The sequence below is a fragment of the Staurois parvus genome, unplaced genomic scaffold, assembly GCF_062004578.1.
Source record: "Staurois parvus isolate SC_StPar_1 unplaced genomic scaffold, SC_StPar_1.0 ptg000472l, whole genome shotgun sequence".
Lineage (NCBI taxonomy): Eukaryota > Metazoa > Chordata > Amphibia > Anura > Ranidae > Staurois > Staurois parvus.
The window spans coordinates 3,065,001-3,090,729 of NW_028318268.1; the positions used below are offsets into that span (position 1 = coordinate 3,065,001).

A 25,729-nucleotide genomic window follows, 5' to 3' on the forward strand; every position below is an offset into this window, starting at 1 on the left:
GTTACCGGTAAGTCTAACTCTGATTTTCTCCCTACGTCTTCCAGGACAGCCATCTGAGACGATAAACGAGAACTTACCCCCTTAGGGTGGGTCCACCGCCTGGAGGACCTTGCGTCTGAACGCCTGTTCCTTATCTGACAGGATATCCAAGCGATAATGCTTCACGAAGGTGGAAAACCTCGACCAAGTGGCTGCCTTACAGATCTCCTCCGGCGAAGCCCCGGCTCTCTCCGCCCAGGACGCTGCCAAGGATCTAGTTGAGTGGGCCCTAACAAAAGGAGGTGGAATCCCCAAAACCTTGTAAGATTCCCCAATAGCCAGCCTAATCCATCTGCCTATCGTGGCTTTAGATGCTGCTAACCCCTTTCTCTGCCCTGAAAACAAAACAAAAAGGGAATCAGATTTCCTAAATTCCCTGGACCTGTCTAAATAAATTACAAGACTCCTCTTTACATCCAGCAAACCTAGGCTGTCTTCCTCTTATACTTAGAGCCCGAAGAGGTGGGGGCTTCCTCCTCCTCGGACCCTGAACCTAACTGGGAGGATGTCCGAGATCGAGGAACGTCTTCCTCCTCATCCGGAACTACCTGCCGGGAGGGCATGATCCCCAATGCAGACTGCGAACCAATCTCCAAAGGAGACTGAACCCTATCCAGAAGGGACCTAAACGCCTGAAAAGTTGCCGACATATCCTCTTTAATAGAGGACAAAACTTTATGGCATGTAGTAAAAGATTCGTCTCTAACAAGACCATCAATGCAGTTGCGGCATAAAGGCTTCTCACTACCTGCGCCTAACTTGGCCGCACACACTGCACATCTCCTCTTTGGGGCCTGTACTGGGGTCCTGTCCTGTGTTTTAGTCTAAAGAAGAAATGACAAAAAACAAACAGAACTAGGCACTTGAAAGGAACAAAATCCCAGGACCCCCACTGCATCCAGTACTGTGGAAAAATTGCAGCGTACCCTAACACCCACAACCTCGGGGACTTAAGGGACCTCCAAAAAACACCCCCCCCCAGGAATATAGCATAAAGGGGAGCCTCCCCAAGCTTACCTGGGAGGAGCCGGTACCGGGACCTGGGTCAGCCTGAGAAGGTCCTGCTTCCATCATCCCCCTGGCGTGGAGACAGCGCCGCCGCTCCGCACGCCCACCGGCTTTTAATTCCCCTGGTGGTGCCTGCGCCTCTTGGAGATCGGAGCCGGCTCCGGCGCCCGGCGCTGACGTCACCGGCGGACTTCCGGCCTGTGGAGCGCATCCGCCCTGCTACTTCCGGTTGCTGGAACGCAAGGCCGCGCCCAACCGGAAGTCCCGCCTCTCCCCTGCACATTCAACTGAATGCCGGGTCAGAGGAGAGGCCACGATCGGGGCGAGCCCCAGTGACATGCGGCAGCGCCGGTTACCCACCTGGGCCTGAAGGACACCACCAGATGCCAGCCCCACCACGTGGAAGGCACCGGGGACGGAGGTCAGACCGCACCACACCCTTCCAGGCCAGCCTTCCTGAGGGTGCGAGGATCACCCTGGCTCCTACGGCGCGCATCCTTCCGGCTCAGGAAACACAAAAAACTGGATATGAGGCCCGGAGGCCCGCCTTTTAAAGGCATGGGGGATGGTGTGTTTCCTGACCCGGAGGGAGGAGCCCAAGGTCTCAGATGGCTGTCCTGGAAGACGTAGGGAGAAAACATCTTTCCGCAGGTGTAGAGCCTGTGAAAAGATGTTTTTCTGACATTTTATGATATATTGTGCATTAACACAGAAATCTGACCATACTTTGGCAGAACCAGTGTACTGTATACAGTATCTGCTAGATACGCTTGTATAGTGTATCAAAGCCCAAAACAATACTTCAATGCCCACCCGTTCTTCAATGTAATGGCTGCATTTTTTTTCTTTTTTCAGGCTTTTCTTGCTACTGGAGATACTGGCAGTAACACTTTCTGTCGTTGGGTTGTTAGTTACACACCTGATCAGAACTAGAACCCCCCCAACCTCTCCATTAGATATAGGGATCTTGCATTGCATTTCAAAGAAGATAGAGGAGACAGCTAATATTGCTTTAGACGCAAGTTACAAGAACAAAGTATTTCACAGGATAAAAGGGTATTTCTCTTTACTTGCAGAAAAATGTACTCAATCTTAAGAAAAGCTAATACAGCCAAAAGACTGATAAGCTGCAATATATACATTGTTTAGAATTGGATTTAAATATCCTGTATGCTAGGCATCACTAAATGGAGGACCACGGTCTGCACCCAGACCAAGTAACAGTCTGATCCAGACTACCATCTGGGGGGAACACAACACAATGTGGAAGAAACTCATGTGAAAGAGGGCTGAAGACACTGATGTAAAAGGAGAACTGTGGTGAAGTGTGTGTCCTGAGGACACGGATGTAAGAAGGGGACTGTGATATAAAATGTGGGGGGCTGGGATTTAAAGGATCTGAGTCATAGCACAAAAATGCAATCCGAACCACTGCTGGAAGAAAATTTTAATAACTGCATTTTAGTTCAATATCTCTGCTCTCTGCCTAAATGAGCACTGAGCTCTGCAACTAAACTTCTGTTTAAAAAAAAAACAAAAACAAAAAAAAAAAAAACAAAAAAAAAAAAAAAAAAAAAAAACAGCCGCCAGTTCAGCAGAGGCATCTTGAAAAGTAACAAACCAAAATATGTTGGAGAATCAGAGGTTTCACTTAAGGCCTCCCAAAGTCCTGTGTAACATGCTAGTTACTCTTCACCAAAAGGCTGTACCCTCGAGTGAAGATGTACCCTGACTTTCATCACTGGAGCTTGGAGCCACACAAGCTTGGAGTTTGAATTAACACAATCAAAAACCGCACAAGTGCCTAAATTAAATAAACACACTAAGAGGATATCCTCTCTAAAAGCTAAATAATATCTGATATTGCTCTAAAGTGCAATCAAAGTAATATGTAAATATTATGCACAAACACATATATATACACAAATATAAAAACAGTGAATAAAGTGCTCAAAAAGGTAAACCAATACCAAAAATTAAAGTGCAAAATAATTAGCATAGACTGTTAAACAGGTGAAACTCAAAAAATTAGAATATCGTGCAAAAGTTCATTTATTTCATTAATGCCACTTAAAAGGTGAAACTAATATAGGAGATAGGACTCATTACATGCAAAGCAAGATAGTTCAAGCCGAGATTTGTCATAATTGTGATAATTATGGCTTACAGCTCATTAACACCCCAAATCCACAATCTCAGAAAATTAGAATATTACATGCAATCAATAAAACAAGGATTGTACATAGAACAATATTGGACTTCTGAAAAGCATAAGCATGCATATGTACTCAATACTTGGTTTGGGCCCCTTTTGCAGCAATTACTGCCTCAATGCGGCGTGGCATGGAAGCTATCAGCCTGTGGCACTGCTGAGGTGTTATGGAAAACCAGGATGCTTCAATAGCGGCCTTCAGCTCTTCTGCATTGTTCGGTCTCATGTCTCTCATCTTTCTCTTGGCAATGCTCCATAGATTCTCTACAGGGTTCAGGTCAGGCGAGTTTGCTGGCCAATCAAGCACAGTAATCCCACGGTCATTGAACCAGGTTTTGGTGCTTTTGGCAGTGTGGGCAGGTGCCACGTCCTGCTGGAAAATGAAGTCAGCATCCCCATAAAGCTTGTCTGCAGAAGGAAGCATGAAGTGCTCCAAAATCTCCTTGTAGACGGCTGCGTTGACCCTGGGAATTAATGAAGCACAGTGGACCAACACCAGCAGATGACATGGATCCCCAAATCAACACAGACTTCAAGCATCTTGCAGTGTGTGCCTCTCCATTCTTCCTCCATACTCTGGGTCCTTGGTTTCCAAATGAGATGCAAAAGTTGCTCTCATCAGAAAAGAGGACTTTAGACAACTGAGCAACAGACCAGGTCTGTTTTTCTTTAGCCCAGGTAAGACGCTTCTGACGGCGCTTGTTGTTCAGGAGGAATACGACATTTGAAGCCCATGTCCAGGATCCGTCTGTGTGTGGTGGCTCTTGATGCGCTGACTCCAGCCTCAGTCCACTCCTTGTGAAATTTCCCAACACTTTTAAATGGCCTTTTCCTGACAATCCTCTCCAGGCTGCGGTCATCCCTACTGCTTGTGCACCTTTTTCTTCCACACAACTTTCTATTAATGTGCTTTGATACAGCACTTTGTGAACATCCAACTTCTTTTGCAATTACCTTTTGAGGCTTTCCCTCCTTATGGAGGGTGTCAATGATGGTTTTCTGCACAACTGTCAGGTCAGCAGTCTTTCCCATGATTGTGATTCCTACTGAACCAGGCTGAGAGACCATTTAAAGGCTCAGGAACCCTTTGCAGGTGTTATGGCTTAATTATCTGATTAGAGTGGGACACTTTGAGCCTAGAATATTGCACCTTTTCACAATATTCTAATTTTATGAGATTGTGGATTTGGGGTTTCCATGAGCTGCAAGCCATAATCATCACAATGATGACAAATCACAGCTTGAACTATCTTGCTTTGCATGTAATGAGTCTCATATATTAGTTTCACCTCTTAAGTTGCATTACTGAAATAAATGAACTTTTGGACGATATTCTAATTTTTCGAGTTTCACCTGTATATACCCCCATAGGGACTGTCACATATATGCTAATTATTTTGCACTTTAATTTTTGGTATTGGTTTACCTTTTGCAGATTTGTATGAGCATAATAATTTATATATTACTTTGATTGCACTTTAGCGCAACACCAAATAGTTACACAATATTTGAAGCCCTAGGTAATGCCCCTTTTATATAATTACCTCTTCTACAAAATGAAAGTCCTCATTTCCCTGCACATAACCTGGTTTAGAAAACTGTCTAAAGCAACTTTATTAGGAGATTATCAGTACTACAAAAAAAAAAAAAAAAAAAAAAAAGAGAAGAAGGAAGGAAGATTGTTGCACATGATTGGATGATAGAAATCAGCAGAGCCTTCATGTCAGAGCTTCTCTTCAGATATAGAGCAAGTGCACAGATTATTTGCCTTTAGTAAATCAACTCCAGTGTGTTTCCCATTTAAGCCTTTGAAACAGTTCCAGCATGGAATAGTTTATCGGCCCAACTGCCATTAGCATAACCATATTACAAATAGTAAAACCACCTTGGCACTGAATGTTTTCTCCAGCTGGTCCTTGTAGTCCTTGATTTGCAGCTCATGATCTCCTCTGAGTTCTTGCAGGGCCTCGGCCAACTTGCTCTCAAATTCTATTCTTCGACCAGAATCTATTTCTACAATCCTGGTATCATGCCGTTTCCTCATCTCATTCAGCTCCTGTAAAATACAAGGAACAAGAACATATTTCACATTATTAAGTAAATAAAAGTATGCCTGAACAGTGTATCTCAATGTAGTCTTTTGATAATTTTCTATAGCACTGCCTCCACATATAGAGGATAAAATACAAGCTGAAGGCAACCAATGTCTTACCAGTAACGGAGAGCAGAGATCTGACTTATTATGGAGACTACTGTAGATAGAAATCTCAAATGTTGTGGCATTAAACCTCGCTGCACAAGAAATGGTTCCTTCAGAGATGAAAGTGCAATGGAGAAACCATTTCATACAAACTGAGGTTTAATAAAAAAAAAAAATAAATAATCACAAAAATGGGTATGAATACCTGCATGCAAGGTAAGAAAACAGTGTAGGCCATCAGCTACCAGACCACTGTAAGGGCCATTTCACAGTTCCCGAACGCTAAAAAAAAAAAATGCTCCAGCTGTCTGTTTTGGGCTGCAGTAAGGTGTGATGTGCGTTTTACATCACACAGTTCTTTTTGTCAATTTTATTTCAAGTGACTTTTTATTCAAGTCATCTTACAGTAGTGTGGTGTGCTGTGCGGTGACTTGTGGTGCCTTCCTGTGCACTGAGATAAAATGCAGCATGTCTGCATTTTATCACAGCTCAAAAGACAGGATAAAACAATGGGGTAGGTTATAACTGAATCAAAAAGTTAACCAACTCACCATACTTTTTCGGTGTGGTCCTCATAACTAATTAATTTAGGCAAAAGAAACAGAAAAGCCTAGGGTATCCTACTGAACAAGTGGTGAAACTCAGACATCCATGCAGTTTAATTTACACGTTGTATTACAAAAAATAGTAAAATTTAAACAAAATAAAAAATGCAACATAATCAACCTTCAAATAAAAAAAAAAAAAAAAAAAAACCCACCCCCCACATTGTTTTCATAAAACCCATATTCAGCGTCGGGACATCAGCTACACATTCATGCCTATAGTGGGCCCAGTAGAAAGCACACTCTAGGATGACAGCAGCAGTGTGGGGCTGTGGAAAATCCACCTTAGGTCTCAAACATAGTTTCCATACTGAAAATCCACCTGGGGCAATAAGTGAATCTAACAAGAGGATGAAGATGACCAAATAGGGAAAACCACAGCTCACTGCACCACACCTCCAGGCTGCACTGCAGTGTGAATTGAGAAGAGAGAAAATAGTTGTTTTTTATGTGCCCTAGCAGTGACTGGCATTTCTCCGGTATGGAAAAACATCCCTGTACTAGTGGGGATGAGTCCCTAGTGATGTTACAACCTGCTGCAACGCATGTAAAAGAATTGTAAAAGTATGACCATGTTCCTAGTCATTGCTACGTGCTAAGAAACTTAGTCACTCCTCCCAATGCATTAAAAACAAAAAAGTATACCATATAAAAAAATAAATAAATAAATAAACACACAAAACTAAACTAAAACCAAAAAAGTAAAAAAAGTGACAAAAATAAAAAATGTATACTTTTCAACCATTTGCTGACAGTTTGTAATGTACCTGACTGTGTACATTTTTCTCAAAATCCAACTGCTCCTTAAGGGTTTGCATTTTATTCTCCAGGTCCACTCTCCATAGCATTTCATCATGCAGCTGTTTTGTTGTGTCCCTCAATGAAGATTCAAGCTGTAAAATATAAATGGATGTGAAGATAAAATATATATTTTATACACATGCATACATATCTATAAGCCTAATACTAGTCAGATCAAATGTTGTATTGCACAAAAATGCATCAAAAACGTTACTACAACACTCTAGATGGAAAGCCACCAATCACATCCATTTGATCATGCAGTGCAGCATTTCCCTCCCCTGCTGCTGTACCTTTCAGGTGATGAGACCAGCAAGGTGCTAGCCATGTTCACAGATTTCTCAGTAGCACTTCCTGGCTCAATGTCAGGGCTGTGCAGGATAGCCGAGCATAAGGAGACAGAGGTCTGTTGTGACCTATGATGTCTCCACAAAAAGGATCTTCTGTTATCTGATCAACTGCCAGATGTCCAGATTGTAAAAGATCAGGTATACCTACCTGTCCAGCAGTCACAAGTGTCCCTGGCTGCAGCAGGTATAGGACCAACATAGGAAAAACAGCATGCGCTCGCAGCAGCAGATATTCACACAATGGGGAGTGTGGAATACCCATGGCAAGAGGGGAGAAGCAAAGTGGCAGCATTTGAAGACATGGGCCATCAGAAAGGTAAGTATACAGTACATGATTGTGTGACATTGCAAAGGCTTCTTTTACAATTGACATGACTGGGACAGAGCAACTTTAAAGAGAAGTTTCACGCCCCCCCCCCCCCAAAAAAAAAAAAGTCAGAGTCAGCAGTTACAAATACTTACCTGTCCAGGGATCCATCGCTGTCCTCACCCGAGCCAGTTCTTCACCAGTCTTCAGGTCCAGGTATCAGTTACCGAAAAAAAGAAAAATGTAAAAAAACACACACAAAAAAATTGAATGGGCTGCCTTAATGCAGCACACATTAATGGGTGTCAGAATCCACCATACGGAAATAAAAAGGGGTGCGAATGGGCCCTTGGTAATAACTTTTAAATGTTGACGTCGCCAAGAATGATTGAGGGTATTTCAGAAGAGAGAAAGTAAGGTAGCCAGGCAGAGAAGCCATAAAAGGAAGGTAGATGCCAGTTCAGGGGGCCGGTAGATAACAGCAATTCTTACAGAAACAGAAGAGAATAGACGTATACAATGTGCCTCAAAAGAGAAGAGTGTCAGAGAAGGAGGTAGGTGAAGAACCTGATAGGTGCTCTGTGGGGCATGGACATGACAGCACATTACAATGCAGAGCAACTGCTATGCTGTACTGCAGGGTGGATGTGTTGCCTTATCTTGTAGTTGTACACGGAGGTACTATTCTAAATAAAATGCACCATATACCAGGCAAAGTGTTAACATGCATTGCTGAAATGGGTGGTAAAACACACGTATTACTGCGCATTACGCAATAAAATAGTGTGTAGCCAACTTAATACACTAAAATCCTCCTACCAAGTAGAAAAAGCAGGCTTCAGCGTTGGTGGTTTTTTTTTAGTTTTAGGTACCTACTATTAACAGTTTTGTATAAGGCCTCGTTCACACAAGCATAGTTCATTCTAACTTGAAGAAATGAGGGTAAACCGCACCAAAACATAGACTTTCAGTGTTTGAGGCCATTCACCCGCACACCTGTCGTGTTAATGCATACAGGCACTTCATCACCATAGACTTACACAGGCTGCCTGCAGGCAGCGGCAGCCACATAAGCCAAATGGCATCGTGTGAGGAGACCTGCACTTTTAAATTTACAAATATTTATTCAATAAAAAAAAAAAAAGTATCCTATTAGTAGAAATTTTGCAGGTTTCATTTTGTTTATGAGCACTAATGATGATTTTAAAGTAGAACAAAAATATTGATTTGATAAACATTTGTGAAACCATCAAGGAATCTTTCAAATCAACAGAGCTCTCCCTTATGCTCCATGCACACTAGCATTTTAAGCTCCTAGAAGCTAAATGGTGGTATCCTACGTGTCCATGCACACTATTGTAGGCTAGTACCGTTTTTCAAGCTTCAGGTCCTAGGAGCAGAAAAAAGTTAGTTTTTGTAGAATTTTTGGGATCATTTTTCCAGGCAGAAAAAAATAGAACACTGAACGCTCCTAACAGCGTTTTTCTACATGTACTGTACAAAAAAAAAAAAAAAAAAAAAAAACACACAACAAAAAATGCTAACACTACTACAAGCTGGCACAAAAAATGCTATTATCAGCGTATTTCATCCAGCTTTTTTTTCCTAGCGTTTGAGCTTAGAACAAAAAAAAAAAAAAAACAAAAAAAAAAAACCACTAGTGTGCATGGTGCCTAAAAGGAGGTTCAAAAGGCTCAAGATTTTTTTTTACCTTAATACATTCTCTGCATTAAGATTAAAAACCTTCTGTGACACAAGATCCCCCCCCCCCCCCCAACTTACCTTAGTCTTCAATCCAGCACTGTGCCCAAGAGAAACAACTAATTTCGCTCTCTCCAACCTCACAGAGCAGATTGATCACAGTGAGAGCCATTGGCTGCTGCTGCTGCTGTCAATCTAGTCCTATAGAGGGGAGCACTAGCTGCAGGAAAAACCAGAAGCGCCGCTGGGGGACCCCAGAAAGCAGAAAGGTATGAGGGCTGCTCTGTGCAAAACCATTGCACAGAGTAGTTAAGACCTTTTTTTTTTTATTTTAAATAAAAAAAACAAAAAAAAGGTTTAGAATAAATTAAATTCTACTCATCCTTTGCATTCAAAAAGTAAGGCTGTAATGTACAAGAGAAAAATTGGAGAAATGGTTAGGCCAACTGAGGTACAAAATGGGAGGCAGGGCACAAACCAAAGTGTTAACCCCTTCCCGCCGACGCCTCCCAGCCCTTTAAGAGATTCTGACGTCGGGAGGCGGGGCGCTGGGGCGTGGTTTAGGAATCATGTGACCGCCGTGATGACGCGTCACGGCGGTCACATGATCGGGAAAGGTCCCGTTCGAAAGAGCGGAGCGGGACCTTTCCGTGAGTACTACACATGTGTGCGGGGAGCGCGCAGGGCGCGCGCTCTCAGCACATATGTATTTAGTTCCATGGACGCAAATGTGCGGCCGCTCGGCGTCTAGGCCCAGACGCCGGGAGGCCGCACATCTGCGTGCGGCCGGCGCAAAGGGGTTAACATTTAACTAAACACAACACAAAACTCCCCCCCCCCCCCCAAGATTTGGAGTGAAGGGGGACTAGAACGTCTCAGGTTTTATTGCTGTCTGTGCCCCTGTTAGGGAGATTCACCCCCACCATTTGTCCTGTTTATCGTTATCACCAAAACTGAAAGTAAAAGAAAAGACCAAATTTGTGGTGGACACTAGAACAGGAATAGCAGAGTAGACATTTCCCAATGGGGACACTAGTTCTGGTCACAACTTTCCAGGGATTTCCTCTCACTTCCTGTTTTGGGTCAGAAATGTAGTGAAATCTCTCCAATGGGACACAGATGGCAGAAAGGAAAAACTGGCAAAGATAACTCTCATTTACATTATCCAAAATGGAAAACAAAAATGTTTTGCCTTTAATGCCACTTTTCCTGACAAAATTTGGAAGCCATTTAGCTTGTACTATGATATTGTGAGCATAATTCCCATTTTCCTAAAACCTATAGGACTATATCAGACACCAGAAGGAAAGGAGAATAGGAAACCTCGTACTCCAGCTAGGTGTGTCTTCAGGTCTTCCTGTTGCTCTTCTAAACCTCTTTTGTTACTCAGAGCAGTCGCAAGTTCCGCTTCTTTTGAATTCAGCTTAGCTTCTGCATCTCTCAGTTGGTTCTGAGTAAGACTTAAATCGGATTCTTTCTTCGTGTTTCTGTAACACAAAAGTTATCTTATTATACTATAGAATACACAATTATCATACAGGATATTGGGTTGCAAGACAATCGCAGTAATTACTTCAAAAAGACTCAGCTTATTGGTGATTATTAGTGTATAATAAGAAAGCAAGCAATGACAAGTGCAAGAAAAACATAAAATATTAGTTTGTCCTTTCAAACTTGGCTCTTGAAGGGGGGGGGGTGCAAAAACTCAGCCTCTTTTGCATCTATGGAAGCCTGTCATGTTGTACTAGAGGTATGACTCTTGATTTATGAAAGATACACCTGGTGCCAATGCTGACATGCTGCATTTTTCCACACTGCACATCCCATTAGCATTGTGGTGTGAACAGGGCACATAGATGAGAAATTGTTTTCTAGGTTCAGTAACATTGATTCAGTGCGTTAAAAAAAATACAGGTAACCACACACAGTGTGAATACAAGCACTTAACCCCTTTGCTGCCAGTAGGAGGTCTTTCTTGACATTTTCTTAGTCGCATCCTACAGAAAAAGTCATGGTCCGCAGAGAGCTTGCAAAGCATCAGAGGGATCTCACTGTTAAAAGGTATTAGTCAGGAGAAGAGTACAAAAGAATTTTCAAGTGACTATATAAAATATGGTGCCGCGCCCTCTGTGCGAACAGGTGTTTAAATATAGAATATTAATGAATTGGTTTACTATCAATTCAATTTAGGTGAGTGGTTTACTATCTAGTGCAAAGTATCCAGATAATATGCATATATTCCAGTCCTCAAATCAGTTGCACTGCATGATTAGAATAATGATCAGACATAAATTTAACACAGAGCAATAATAGATTCAAAATCAAAAAAAAAAAAAAATTGTGTGAAAATGTCCAACTAATAAAAAAAAGTCCAGCCAAGTTTAGAGTCCCATCATGAGAAAATATACTCAAAATTAATTGCTTGTGAAGTACTCACACTTTCCAGACAGTCTGTAAGTGCTGGGCTGAAGAGCAAAGGATTGCCCTGGTGTAATTCTCTGTTGAGAGCTGAATGGGTTAATCACCTCTTCATTCCTGGATGTGCTCTTATGGATGAAGCCACGTGACCCTGTGGGCGCAACGCGTTGGGGAGGGACACTGACGTCACCATGTACCCGACTCCTTGGAACGGCGAGTATAGGCAGTGTGTGTCCACGCGCCGCTCAGGCTGGTCACACCGCTCTTCACTGGCAATTTTACACAAAGCGCTAAAAGTCTTTTAAAATATGTGAGTGCTCACTGATGGGGGGCACAGTCTCTGATGGGGGTGCTGCTTTTGATCGAGTGCTGTGTTGAAGGAGTGCGAAGCAGTTAAACACAGCAGTTGAACTAAAGCAGGAGAACTTAAGCAGCAGGAAGACACAACAACAACAAGAAACTCTACTGCACGCTGGACAGACTGCAAGCATACACCCTGGGAAACATCTCTTACATACCTGAGTCCCACTCCGTGTACCTTTATATAATACTCCCCCTCTTCTCCTAATCATATTACTATCGTCTGTTCCCAAATCTCATTTCTTTACCCCTCTGCTCCACCCCAAAACTTGTACATCTCCCCCTCATTGCTATCATCTCCCTACTACTGTTCTCATCACCTTCCCAAAATGCCTCTTCCACTCCTCCTCATTTTCCTCTCCTCCGTTCCCAAAATCCATTCACTATATCCCTCTGCTCCTCCCAAACATTTGTATATGTCCTCACTACTTCCTTCGCCCCTCTACAACACCCACCACCCTCCTCCTATTACTCCACTCTCCCACTGACCCGAACACCTCCACTAGTAGTTTCTCACACTCCTGCACATCCCGCTTCCATGCCACCTTTCTTACCCTTCTCCTCCTCCTAACCGCGGGGGACATCTCCCCGAATCCTGGCCCTCCACCACCTCCCTCACCCGCACAACACCCTCCCGCCTTCACGTCCTGCCGCAACCCCCGCAACATAGTATCTGTCCCCCTGCTCCCCTAAAATCTCCCCCCCCGTTTTCATGTGCACTCCTGAACGCCCGATCGGTGTGCAATAAGCTTACCGCCATCCACGACCTCTGTTTCCCGCTCCCTCAACCTCCTAGCGATCATGGAAACCTGGATCCAGCCCACTGACTCTACCTCCCCTGCTGCACTCTCCTACGGAGGTCTCGCCTGGACCCATTCACCCAGGCCTAACGGTCGTAAAGGTGGTGGGGTTGGTCTACTCCTGTCACCGCAGAGCACCTTCCGAGTCCTCCCAAACCCCCCCTCCCTATCCTTCTCCTCCTTCGAGGCCCACTGCGTCCAACTATTCTCCCCAACCCCCCTGAAGATTGCTGTGATATACCGGCCTCCTGGATCCATATCCCGCTTCCTGGATGACTTTTCCTTCTGGCTACCCTTCTTCCTCTCCTCTGAGCTACCCACCATCATCCTTGGGGATTTCAACATCCCTGTCAACCTCGACAACTCAGACACATCCCATCTCCTCCACTTAACCTCCTCCTTTGCACTTGCACAGTGCATACAATCCACCACCCACTCCAACGGTAATATCCTTGATCTCGTCTTCTCCAACCGCTGCGCTCCCCACAACCACACCCCCTTCCCTCTCTCTGACCACAACCTGATTACCTTCTCTATCTCCTCGTCCTCCAACGCCTACCCCTCCAAAATGTCACACTACTACCAGCCGTAACCTCCGCAACCATAACCCTGCCCCCCACCTCCACCCAGCACCTCACTCACTGCCCTTGAGATTGCCAATCACTTCAAAAACAAGATTGACACAATTCGCAAGGACATCGCCGCAACTCACACGCCCTCTCAACCCGTCCCCTCTCCCTCGACATAACCCGCAGGGACTTCGTCGCTGCTCAAACTCCCTCCAACCCCGTTCCCCCTCACTCAGCTACCCCCTCATCACCCCTCTCCCACGGCCCCACCACTGCTCTGACCCCCACTTCCACCCCACATTCCTCATACTGAAGCCCCCCCAACACTCCGCACCTTTGACCTTACTACCATCGAGGAAGTCTCCAAGATCCTCTATGATGCCCGCCTCACCACCTGCCCCCTCGACCCTATCCCCTCACAACTCCTACGACCTCCCTCCCCCTCCATCCTACGCTCCCTCACCCACATCTTTAATCTCTCCCTCTCCTCTGGCACTTTCCCCTCCCCTCTGAAACATGCACACATCACCCCCATACTTAAAAAGCCCTCCCTGGACCCCAATGACCTGAACAACCTCAGACCCATCTCCCTGCTCCCATTTACATCTAAACTCCTCGAGCGCCTAGTCTACACCCGCCTAAGCTCTCACCTCAACGACAACAACCTCCTCGATCCCCTACAGTCCAGCTTCCCTCCCCTACACTCCACCGAAACTGCCTTACTCAAAATCTCCAACGACCTGCTAACCACCAAAGATAATGGCCATTATTCAGTGCTCCTATTCCTTGACCTCTCTGCGGCCTTCGACACAGTCGACGACCCCCTCCTCCTCAAAAAAACTATACGCCCTCGGCCTCAGAGATTCTGCTCTCTCCTGGCTCTCATCCTACCTGTCACGACGCTCTTTCAGCGTTACCTATAATGCTACCACCTCCCCCTCACTCCCCCTCTCTGTTGGGGTCCCTCAAAGCTCTGTCCTCGGGCCCCTTCTCTTCTCCATCTACACCTCCTCCTTTGGCCAACTCATACACTCTCACGGCTTCAACTACCACCTCTATGCCGACGCCACACAAATCTCTCTCTCAACCCCCCACCTCACCCCCTCGGTCTCCGCCCGAATCACACACACCTACTGAGCGACATAACAGACTGGATGTCGCTCCACTTCCTTAAACTGAACCTCTCCAAAACAGAGTTTCTTGTCTTCCCCCCAGCCCGGACACCACCCCCCATTGACTTCTCCGTCACATCCAACAACGCCATCATCAAACCCGCCCCGCAGGCCAGAGTACTTGGTGTCATTCTGGACTCCAACCTATCCTTCCAGCCCCAAGTCCAATCTTTAACAAACTCGTGCAGACTCCACCTCCGCAACATCGCCAAAATCCGCACGTTCCTAACCCCAGAAACCACTAAACAGCTCATCCACTCCCTCATCATATCACGACTCGACTACTGCAACTCCCTCCTCACTGGCCTGCCTCGCCGCTGGCTATCCCCGCTTCAGTCGATCCTGAATACGGCTGCCAGACTCATTCACCTTTCCAACTGCTCCGTTTCCGCCACCCCCCTCTGCCAATCCCTCCACTGGCTTCCGATTGCGCAATGGATCAAATTCAAAATCCTAACACTGACGTACAAAGCCGTCAGCCATACTGCCCTGAACTACATCACTGACCTAATATCAAAGTACCGCCCAGCACGCACACTCCGCTCCTCACAAGACCTCCTCTCTAGTTCCCTGGTCTCCTCCTCCCATGCCCGCCTCCAGGACTTCTCCAGGGTGTCACCCATCCTCTGGAAATCCCTGCCCCAACCCATCAGATTATCACCTACTCTCCTCTCCTTTAGGCGCACCCTGAAAACCCATCTCTTCAGGGAAGCCTACCCCACCCCCTGCTAACTTGCCGACCTCCTCCACTCTTCCTACCACTCCATCCCCCACAGCTATCTCCTCCCTCCTAGATTGTAAGCTCGAAAGAGCAGGGCCCTCGATCCTCTCATGTTTTGCATTGTATTGCTATTGTTCTGTCACATGTTCTGTCCCCCTTTGTAATGTACAGCGCTGAGCGAACCATTGGCGCTTTATAAATACTGTATAATAATAATACTACTAGGCACAAATAAATATTGGTTTTGTATCAAGGATAAGGCACTATCCCTTTCTCTTTTCATCTCAGCACACACGTGGAGTATTAGGGAGAAGGAATATAAGCCTGAGGAAGGGAGGATCCATACTTTGCATTCATCCATAACAGCACATCCAGAAATGAAGAGGTGATTAAACTATTGAATTGATAGTAAACCAATTCATTAATATTCTATATTTAAACATCTGTTCGCACAGAGGGCGTGGCACCATATTTTATTTAGTCACTACAAATATATGAGGATGTAAAGAGGAGCCTGCAAACTCATTTTTTATTATATATACTCCTAGTGGCTCACGGGTAATTTCACATTTTGTTTGCTTTAAAAATTTCCAAGGCATTAGATATGCCATGGAACACAGTAAAGACAGTCATCATTAAGAGGAGAAAATATGGCGCAATAGTAACATTAACAAGAATTGGACTTCCCTCTAAAATTGATGAAAAGACAAGAAGAAAACTGGTCTGGAAGGCTGCCAAGAGGCCTACAACATTAAAAAGGAGCTGCAGAAATATCTGGCAAATACTGGCTGTCTGGTACATGTGACAACAATCACCCGTATTCTTCATATGTCTGGGCTATGGGGTAGATTGGCAAGATGGAAGCCTTTTCTTACGAAGAAAAACATCCAAGCCCAGCTAAATTTTGCAAAAACACATCTGAAGTCTCCCAAAAGCATGTGGGGAAATGTGTTATGGTCTGATGAAACCAGGGTTGAACTTTTTGGCCATAATTCCAAAAGATATATTTGGCGCTAAAACAACACTGCACATCACCAAAAGAACACCATACCCACAGTGAAGCATGGTGGTGGCAGCATCATGCTTTGGGGCGGTTTTTTTTAAGCTGGAACTGGGGCTTTAGTCAAAGTAGAGGGAATTATTAACAGTTCCAAATACCAGTCAATATTGGCACAAAACCTTCAGGCTTCTGCTAGAAAGCTGAACATGAAGAGGAACTTCATCTTTCAGCATGACAACGACCCAAAGCATACATCCAAATCAACAAAGGAATGGCTTCACCAGAAGATTAAAGTTTTGGAATGGCCCAGCCAAAACCCAGGCCCGAATCTGATAGAAAATCTGTGGGGTGATTTGAAGAGGGCTGTGCACAGGAGATACCCTCACAATCTGACAGATTTGGAGTGTTTTTGCAAGGAAGAGTGGGCAAATATTGCCAAGTCAAGATGTGCCATGCTGATAGACTCATCCCCAAAAAGACTGAGTGCTGGAATCACATCAAAAGGTGCTTCAACAAAGGATTAGTTTAAAGGTGTGTACACTTATGCAACCACATTATTTTAGTTTATTTTTACTTCCTTCCACCTAAAAGATTTCAGTTTGTTGTTCAACTGAGTTGTACAGTTTATAGGTTACATTAAAAGGTGGAAAACATGATTCTTTGTCTCATTTTTTACAACACAAAAACCTGACATTTTAACAGGGGTGTGTAGACTCTTTATAGCCACTGTATGGATGTGCATATAAAAGTGAGAGTTATAATTCTAGGGCCATTATTCACAGCTGACTCTAAACTGGTGACCTGTAGGGGCTTTTAAAATGTCACCGATGGGAAATTTAGGATACTGAAGTTAGTAACTGTTTCACAGGCACACACAACTTAAGTCCTCATGCACACTGGACCATTTAACAGCAGCTGTTTTTGGCGTTTTTTTCTACTGCCAGTAAACTCCACAGCATGTTATCCAATGTATCCATGAACACAGACTAATCAGCATTTTTTGGAAGGAGCGTTTTTTGACTGCAAAAAAAAAAAAAATCCAGAACTAGTGGGTCTCTAGAGGAGCTTTTTAGCTGTAAAAATGCTCTAATGCTGAAAAACACAGTAAAAACAAGGCAACCTGGCGTTTTTGGGGATTTTTTTTTTTTAGCAACAAAAACCCCCCTAAAAAAAATGCAAGCACAAAAAAAAGTGGCAAAACACGGCAAAAATGCAGCTAAACGCTAATGCAAAAACGCTGAAAAAAAACCCTCACTTTAATGCGACTTTACACAGCTAACGTTACCAGCGTTATTAAAACGCTCCGTGTGCATGGAGCCTAAGGCTTGACATGTTTGGTATCTATTTATTCATTGCAATTTCATTGTATATATTTTACCAAAAATACAGTAATAGATTGTATTTTTGAAAACCATAACAAAAATTCAATATTAAGCAGCACATGTTCAGTCAATACTTACTATGTGCCAGTAAAATGATAAACAAACACAAAATTAACTAAACAATCCTTGAATCTAAAAAGTCCCAACTCAAAAGAACACCCATATCCAGTGCAAGCAAGACCCTTTTCATACAAGCAAACTGATGGGGTCTGCCTGTAAGTCTTTCAAGCGGACCCAAATCATTCCATCTATAGACTTTTATGGACTGGCAGGTGTCAACGGACAATAGTTCGCTGACACCCGCCAGCATCTGATCCGATACACCAAAAACAAAATGGATGGGGATCCGTTACCCATCCGTCCAGAGGATCGGATGCCAATTGGGTGGAAACAGGTGCTCCGTTTCCATCAGACAGTCCCATTGAAATCAGAGGGCAGTGCCTGTGTCCGCTCTGCTAGGCACCCAGGAGTGAATTTGTGATTCTTGGGGTTCCCAAGATCCAGTGGCAAGAATGAGTGTCGCGTCTGTCTGTCTGTCTGTCTAAAATCTTATAGACCCTCCTCCAACTACATATATACAGGTGAAACTTGAAAAATTAGAATATCGTGCAAAACTTCATTTATTTCAGTAATGCAACTTAAAAGGTGAAACTAATAAAATGAGATAGACTCATTACATGCAAAGCAAGATAGTTCAAGCCGTGATTTGTCATAATTGTGATGATTATGGCTTACAGCTCATGAAAACCCCAAACCCACGATCTCAGAAAATTAGAATGCAATCAATAAAACAAAAAGGAGTGTACATAGAACAATAAATCGGACCTCTGAAAAGTATAAGCATGCATATGTACTCAGTACTTGGTTTGGGCCCCTTTTTCAGCAATTACTGCCTCAATGCGGCGTGGCATGGAAGCTATCAGCCTGTGGCACTGCGGAGGTGTTATGGAAGACCAGGATGCTTCAATAGCGGCCTTCAGCTCTTCTGCATTGTTCGGTCTCATGTCTCATCTTTCTCTTGGCAATGCCCCATAGATTCTCTATGGGGTTCAGGTCAGGTGAGTTTGCTGGCCAATCAAGCACAGTAATCCCACAGTCACTGAACCAGGTTTTGGTGCTTTTGGCAGTGTGGACAGGTGCCAAGTCCTGCTGGAAAATGAAGTCAGCATCCCCATAAAGCTCGTCTGCGGAAGGAAGCATGAAGTGCTCCAAAATCTCCTGGTAGACGGCTGCGTTGACCCTGGACTTAATGAAGCACAGTGGACCAACACCAGCAGATGACATGGCTCCCCAAATCAACACAGACTGTGGAAACTTCATACTGGACTTCAAGCATCTTGCAGTGTGTGCCTCTCTGTTCTTCCTCCATACTCGGGGTCCTTGGTTTCCAAATGAGATGCAAAAGTCGCTCTCATCAGAAAAAAGGACTTTGGACCACTGAGCAAAAGACCAGGTCTGTTTTTCTTTAGCCCAAGTAAGACGCTTCTGACGTTGTTTGTTGTTCAGGAGTGGCTTAAGAGGAATACGACATTTGAAGCCCATGTCCAGGATCCGTCTGTGTGTGGTGGCTCTTGATGCACTGACTCCAGCCTCAGTCCACTCCTTGTGAAAGTCCCCAACACTTTTGAATGGCCTTTTCCTGACAATCCTCTCCAGGCTGCGGTCATCCCTGCTGCTTGTGCACCTTTTTCTTCCACACTTTTCCCTTCCACATAGCTTTCTATTAATGTGCTTTGATACAGCACTTTGGGAACATCCAACTTCTTTTGCAATTACCTTTTGAGGCTTTCCCTCCTTATGGAGGGTGTCAATGATGGTTTTCTGCACAACTGTCAGGTCAGCAGCCTTTCCCATGATTGTGATTCCTACTGAACCAGACTGAGAGACCATTTAAAGGCTCAGGAACCCTTTGCAGGTGTTATGGCTTAATTAGCTGATCAGAGTGGGACACTTTGAGCCTAGAATATTGCACCTTTTCACAATATTCTCATTTTCTGAGATTGTGGATTTGGGGTTTTCATGAGCTGTATGTCATAATCATCACAATGATGACAAATCATGGTTTGAACTATCTTGCTTTGCATGTAATGAGTCTATCTCATATATTAGTTTCACCTTTTAAGTTGCATTACTGAAATAAATGAACTTTTGCACAATATTTTAATTTTTCGAGTTCCACCTGTACATGCACACAACAGAGGCTTCCATATACGAAAATATCATCCGCACTGCACACACAGTGCGACTGAGTGAGAGCATTAATTCTGGAGAGATTCAGTTAAAGTAAAAAGTAAAGAAAACTAAAGTAAACTTTTTAGGCTTGGATAGGGTGGAGATGGATTAGAACAGGCAGTTTTTATTGCTGTCTGTTGCCCCGTTAAGATGATTCACCCTCTATATGTCTTGTTTACCATTATCATCAAAAGTGAAAGCAGAAGAAACCCCAAATTTTGGGTTGTCACTAGTTCTGCTGACCTGGGAGTCCCCAAGGAATTCCCTTAATTTGCAGGGATTTCCTCTCACTTCCTGCTTTGGTTACACAAATGGCAAAAAATAAACTGCCAGTGGTTATAACCCTCTGTTTCTCTATCCAAAATGAAGGGGGGGGGGGGGGAAGCTTTGCCCATTGTTCTACTTTAACTCTAAACAAATGACCTGTAAAAGCTTCTAACCCTTTTACTGCCACCAACATACAGTATACTGCCAGTCTTAGTCCGTAGGGTTCAATATTCTGTTGGCCCACCCTTTGCAACAATAAACAGATTCAACTCTTCTGGGAAGTTTGTCTATGGAAATGTTTGACCATTCTTCCAGAAGTACATTTCTGAGGTCAGGCACTGATGTCGGGCGAGAAGGCCTGGCTAGTAGTTTCTGCTCCAATTCATCCCAAAGGTGTTCTATCTGGTTGAGGTCAGGACTCTGTGCAGACCACTCAAGTTCCTCCACCGCAAACTCGCTCATCCATGTCTTTATGGCCCTTGCTTTGTGCACTGGTACGCAGTCATGTTGGAACAGGAAGAGGCCATCCCCAATCTGTTCCCACAAAGTTGGAGCATGAAATTGTCCAAAATGTCTTGGTATGCTGACGCCTTAAGAGTTCCCTTCACTGGAACTAAGGGGCCAAGTCCAACCCCTGAAAAACAACCCCATACTATAATCCCCCCCCCCTCCACCAAACTTTATACCTGGCACAATGCAGCCAGGCAAGTACCGTTCTCCTGGCAACCGCCAAACCCAGACAAGTCCATTGGATTGCCAGACAGAGAAACATTATTGGTCACTCCAGAGAACACGCCTCCACTGCTCTAGAGTCCAGTGGCGGCATGCTTTACACCACTGCATCCAACACTTTGCATTATACTTGGTGATGTAAAGTTTGGATGCAGCTGCTCGACCATGGAAACCCATTCCATGAACGCCTCTATGCACTGTTGTTGTGCTAATCTGAAGGCCACACCAAGTTTGGAGGTCTTTAGCTATTGACTCTGCAGACAGTTGGCGACTTCTGCGCACTTCAGCATGCGCTGACCCCGCTCTGTCATGTTACATGGCCTACCACTTGGTGGCTGAGTTGGTGTTGTTCCCAGTTGCTTCCACTTTGTTATAATCCCACTAACAGTTGATCGTGGAATATTTAGTAGCAAAGAAATGTCATGGAAGAACTTATTGCACAGGTGGCAACCTATCACGGTACCACGCTTAAATTAAGCCTGGATTCACACTGATGCAGTGAGGAATTCACAGCGTTTTCTGTGCGAATTCCGCACCGCATCAGAATCACACCCCGTTCATGCGAACCGCTGCGGGTGTGCATGTTAAGACCCTGAAAGCAGTCCGCAAAACGCGCTGCGATGTGCAGAATCGGATTGCATAGATGTGAATACCCATGTGATCCAATTCAAGTGCGGACCCAAAAAAAGGGCACTGCACCTTTTTGGTGTGAGTGCGGTGTGATTAGAGCCATACAGAAATGTATGGCTCCAATCTCACCGCACACAAATCGCATGTGATTTGCACAGGAATGCGGTGCAGTTTCTGTGCAAATCACATGCGATATATCACACATATGTGAACCCAGGCTCACTGAGCTCCTGAGAGCGACCCATTCTTTCACAAATGTTTGTAGAAGCAGTCTGCATGCCTAGGTGATGATTTTATACACCTGTGGCCATGGAGGTGATTGGAACACCTGAATCCAATGACTTGGAGGGCTGGCCCAATACTTTTGGCAATATAGTGTAAATCATACATCTCAAAGAGAACCTGTCATAAAGCCATTATATTTGGTCCTCTATGTGATAAAGTTTTAGTGAAAAAAGAAAAAAAAAAAAAAAGTGCCAAAGCATTAAGTTACACCAAAGCACTTAACACAGTCCCCCCCCCCCCACGCATACAAACATTCACTTCTCTAGCCAGCTGTATGTCCCATTTGCAGCCCCCATGGGCTTGAGGAAAACGCTGGGAATCTTACACTAGAGCAGTGGTCTCCAAACTGTGGTCCAGGGGCCAGATGTGGTTCTTTGCTTGCTTTTATCCGGCCCTTGGGGCAAAATTGTCATCTACTACCAACAGTGGGGCATAATTCCCCCCACCAACGCCGATAAAGGGGCAGAATTCCACCCACTGACAGCAACAATGAGGCACTGATTATTCCCAATTACGTTGGGACCTTTTCTACTACCAATGGCCAAAGTCTGGCCCTCCTGAAGTCTGAAGGATAGGCAACTGGCCTTTTGTTAAGAAAGTTTGGAGACCTGTGCACCAGAAGACATTTACTTCATTCACCATCGATAAGTACAAGTTTTTCTTTTTTGTTTTTTTTAAACACTGCAGCTTTTTCTGCATACTGGAAAAAAATAGAGGTTTGGAGAAAGAGAATACTTAGTGTATATGGAGCATAGAGCAGGGGTCTCCGAACTTCCTAATCAAAGGGCCTGTTTACTGTCCTTCAAACTTTATGGTGGCTGGACTGTGGCCAGGGGAAGAAGAAAATGTCCTGATGTCAATGGGAACAGCCCCCTGTCGCCGGCGGCAGCAGAAAGAACAGCGCCCCAGCGGCAGAGGAGAGAACAGCGCCCAGGCGGCAGAGGAGAGAACAGCGCCCAGGCGGCAGAGGAGAGAACAGCGCCCCGTCGCCGGCGGCAGAGGAGAGAACAGCGCCCCGTCGCCGGCGGCAGAGGAGAGAACAGCGCCCCGTCGCCGGCGGCAGAGGAGAGAACAGCGCCCCGTCGCCGGCGGCAGAGGAGAGAACAGCGCCCCGTCAGTAGAAAGAATAGTGCCCCATCATTGGTGTCAGTGGGAATATTGGTGCCCCATTGTGAGTATCAGTGGTAGGAATTATGCCACACTGTTGCTAGCAGTGGGAGGATTAATGCCCTGAGGGCCAGATAAAAGCAAGCAAAGGGCCGCATCTGGCCTCTGGGCTACAGTTTGGAGATCACTGCTATAGAAGGACATGAATCAGTCCAGAATGAGGTACAAGGCAAGAAGAGAGGAACAAAGGGCTCGTTCACACTAGTAGTTGAGGGGCAGTAAAACCTCACAGTTGAACTGCGCTTTTTCCACCACCCCAACTGCTCCTCCTATAGCTGCGGAGGCAGCGCCCGGGAGTGTACACATTCTGTGGCCTCAATACTTCGCTTCATAATCCCAGAAGGACTGAGATCCCCCGCTGCTTCTAGTGGGTACTATCACCCACCAAATGTGACATTCAGCCCTGGCTCACACTGAACGCAGCTTTGAACTCACAATACATCAGCTGAAGTAGCGCAATGTCAAACCTGCCGCTCAGTGCGATTTCCTGTGCGCCTTGCCGACATCTGCACAAATGACACAAATCTGACACAAATGTCAATGCAAGCTGCACAAGAAATCGCCAAAAAAGTGCGGGAACATTTTTCAAAATAGGAACAAGTCAGTCGCAGCGAACGGTGTGAACGGTTCCTTAGGCACAAACAGGGTGCGACTTGTCATGTGATTTTGAGCTGGCAGATCATATGACAAGTTGAATCAGTGTGAATGGGGGCTCAAGTGAATGGGGACGCTATGCAAACCCCAATCCATGAGGGTGCTAGCGTGGGGTTCAAGGTGGTAAAGCAGGAGGGTGAGATGAGGATACAAAACTCCCTCATCACCTGTCTCTGAAGAGAGATCTGAATGTGAATTGCTCTTCAAAGAACAAAGCTAATGTTTACAAGTCCAGGAGGATTTGATCTAAATGGGGGGGGCAGTCCCATCAATAACCTACCCCACCATAGTGACCCAGCCCCCTCCTCACATGATCTCACCCCAACACAGCCCCTCCAATGACAAAGTGCCCTCTGAGAATGACCCAGGCAACTTCATGACCCACTGACCTAGTCATCCCCTCCCCCCATAACCCAATGACCAAGGCATCCCCTCCCCCACCACTGACCCTGCCCTCCCCCCATAACCCAATGACCTAGTCATCCCCTCCCCCACCACTGAACCTGCCCTCCCCCCCATCATCCATCCCCCCTTAACCCAAAATGACCTAGTCATCCCCTCCCCCTCCACTGATCCTGACCTCCCCCCATAAACTATCCCCCCATAACCCAATGACCTAGTCATCCCCTCCCCCACCACTGATCCTGACCTCCCCCCATAATCTATCCCCCCATAACCCAATGACCTAGTCATCCCCTCCCCCACCACTGATCCTGACCTCCCCCCATAATCTATCCCCCCATAACCCAATGACCTAGTCATCCCCTCCCCCACCACTGATCCTGACCTCCCCCCATAATCTATCCTCCCATAACCCAATGACCTAGTCATCCCCTCCTCCACCACTGACTGACCTCCCCCCATAATCTATCCCCCCATAACCCAATGACCTAGTCATCCCCTCCCCCACCACTGACTGACCTCCCCCCATAATCTATCCCCCCCCATAACCCAATCCTTCTCTTCATGACCCAGTGGCCCCGCCCCCGGTGACCCGGCCCCGCCCCCGGTGTGCCCGCACTGACCTGGCCTGTAGCTGTCGGTGGTCCTCGCGGGTCTTGCCCAGCTCCACCTGCAGTCGGGCCCTCTCGTTGGCGGTGTGGTCCAGCAGTTTCCGAGCGTCCGCCAGTTCGGTCTCATAGAGCAGCCTGAGGGTCGTCACCTCCCGGGAGCTCACCTCCTCCTTCTCCTCCAGCTGCAGCTTCAGCAGAGACTTGTCCGCCTCCAGAGACCGGACCCGCTCGATGTACGCGGCCAGCCGGTCATTCAGGTGCCGCAGCTCCTCCTTCTCCTGCAGGCGGGACAGGCGAGTCGGACTGCCCGGGGATGGAGTCGGGTGAGCCCGGGGGCCGCTTCTACCCGGAGTGGACGCCGCCATGTCCGATATGTGGGAGTGAGAGGGAGAGTGTCCGCCTATAATGGGTCCCCTGGAAATTCCGGCTGGACCGCTCAGGTACCGGGGGGCGGAGAGATCCGACGACCGCAGTTGACCTGACTTCCGGTACCGAACCGAGCCTTGTGTGTGAGGGATGGATCACCTCAACCCGGGACCTGAATGGGACATACTAACGGGAATGACGGACTGAGATGCTAATAGACCGTGATGGAAGGGAAGGAGATGCCCACAGAGAACGATGGAAGGGAAGGAGATGCCCATAGAGAACGAGGGAAGGGAAGGAGATGCCCATAGAGAACGAGGGAAGGGAAGGAGATGCCCATAGAAAGCGATGGAAGGGAAGGCGATGCCCATAGAGAACGATGGAAGGGAAGGCGATGCCCATAGAGAACGATGGAAGGGAAGGCGATGCCCATAGAGAACGATGGAAGGGAAGGCGATGCCCATAGAGAACGATGGAAGGGAAGGCGATGCCCATAGAGAACGATGGAAGGGAAGGCGATGCCCATAGAGAACGATTGAAGGGAAGGCGATGCCCATAGAGAACGATTGAAGGGAAGGTGATGCCCATAGAGAACGATGGAAGAGAAGGAGATGCCCATAGAAAGTGATGGAAGGGAAGGCGATGCCCATAGAGAACGATGGAAGGGAAGGCGATGCCCATAGAGAACGATGGAAGGGAAGGAGATGCCCATAGAGAACGATGGAAGGGAAGGAGATG

At 45.9% G+C, this 25,729-nt stretch overlaps 1 protein-coding gene across 3 annotated transcripts in view; it reads right to left on the bottom strand.

Moving 5' to 3' along the window:
* Positions 1–25,071, bottom strand: part of LOC149452452 (lamin-B3-like) — an 81,896-nt gene extending 56,825 nt beyond the window's left edge. For 2 of the 3 annotated variants that reach the window (XM_089689398.1, XM_089689397.1), the window contains exons 1-4: positions 24,638–25,070; positions 10,554–10,710; positions 6,832–6,957; positions 5,145–5,315 (exon numbers count right to left, since the gene is read on the bottom strand). In XM_089689398.1, the coding sequence (XP_089545524.1) occupies positions 5,145–5,315; positions 6,832–6,957; positions 10,554–10,710; positions 24,638–24,990 (807 nt within the window). In that variant the 5' untranslated portion in view covers positions 24,991–25,070. Of the gene's footprint in view, positions 1–5,144; positions 5,316–6,831; positions 6,958–10,553; positions 10,711–24,637 lie in introns of all 3 variants that reach the window. The other variant, XM_089689399.1, reaches the window with a different exon arrangement.
* Positions 25,072–25,729: the final 658 nt, after the last annotated feature.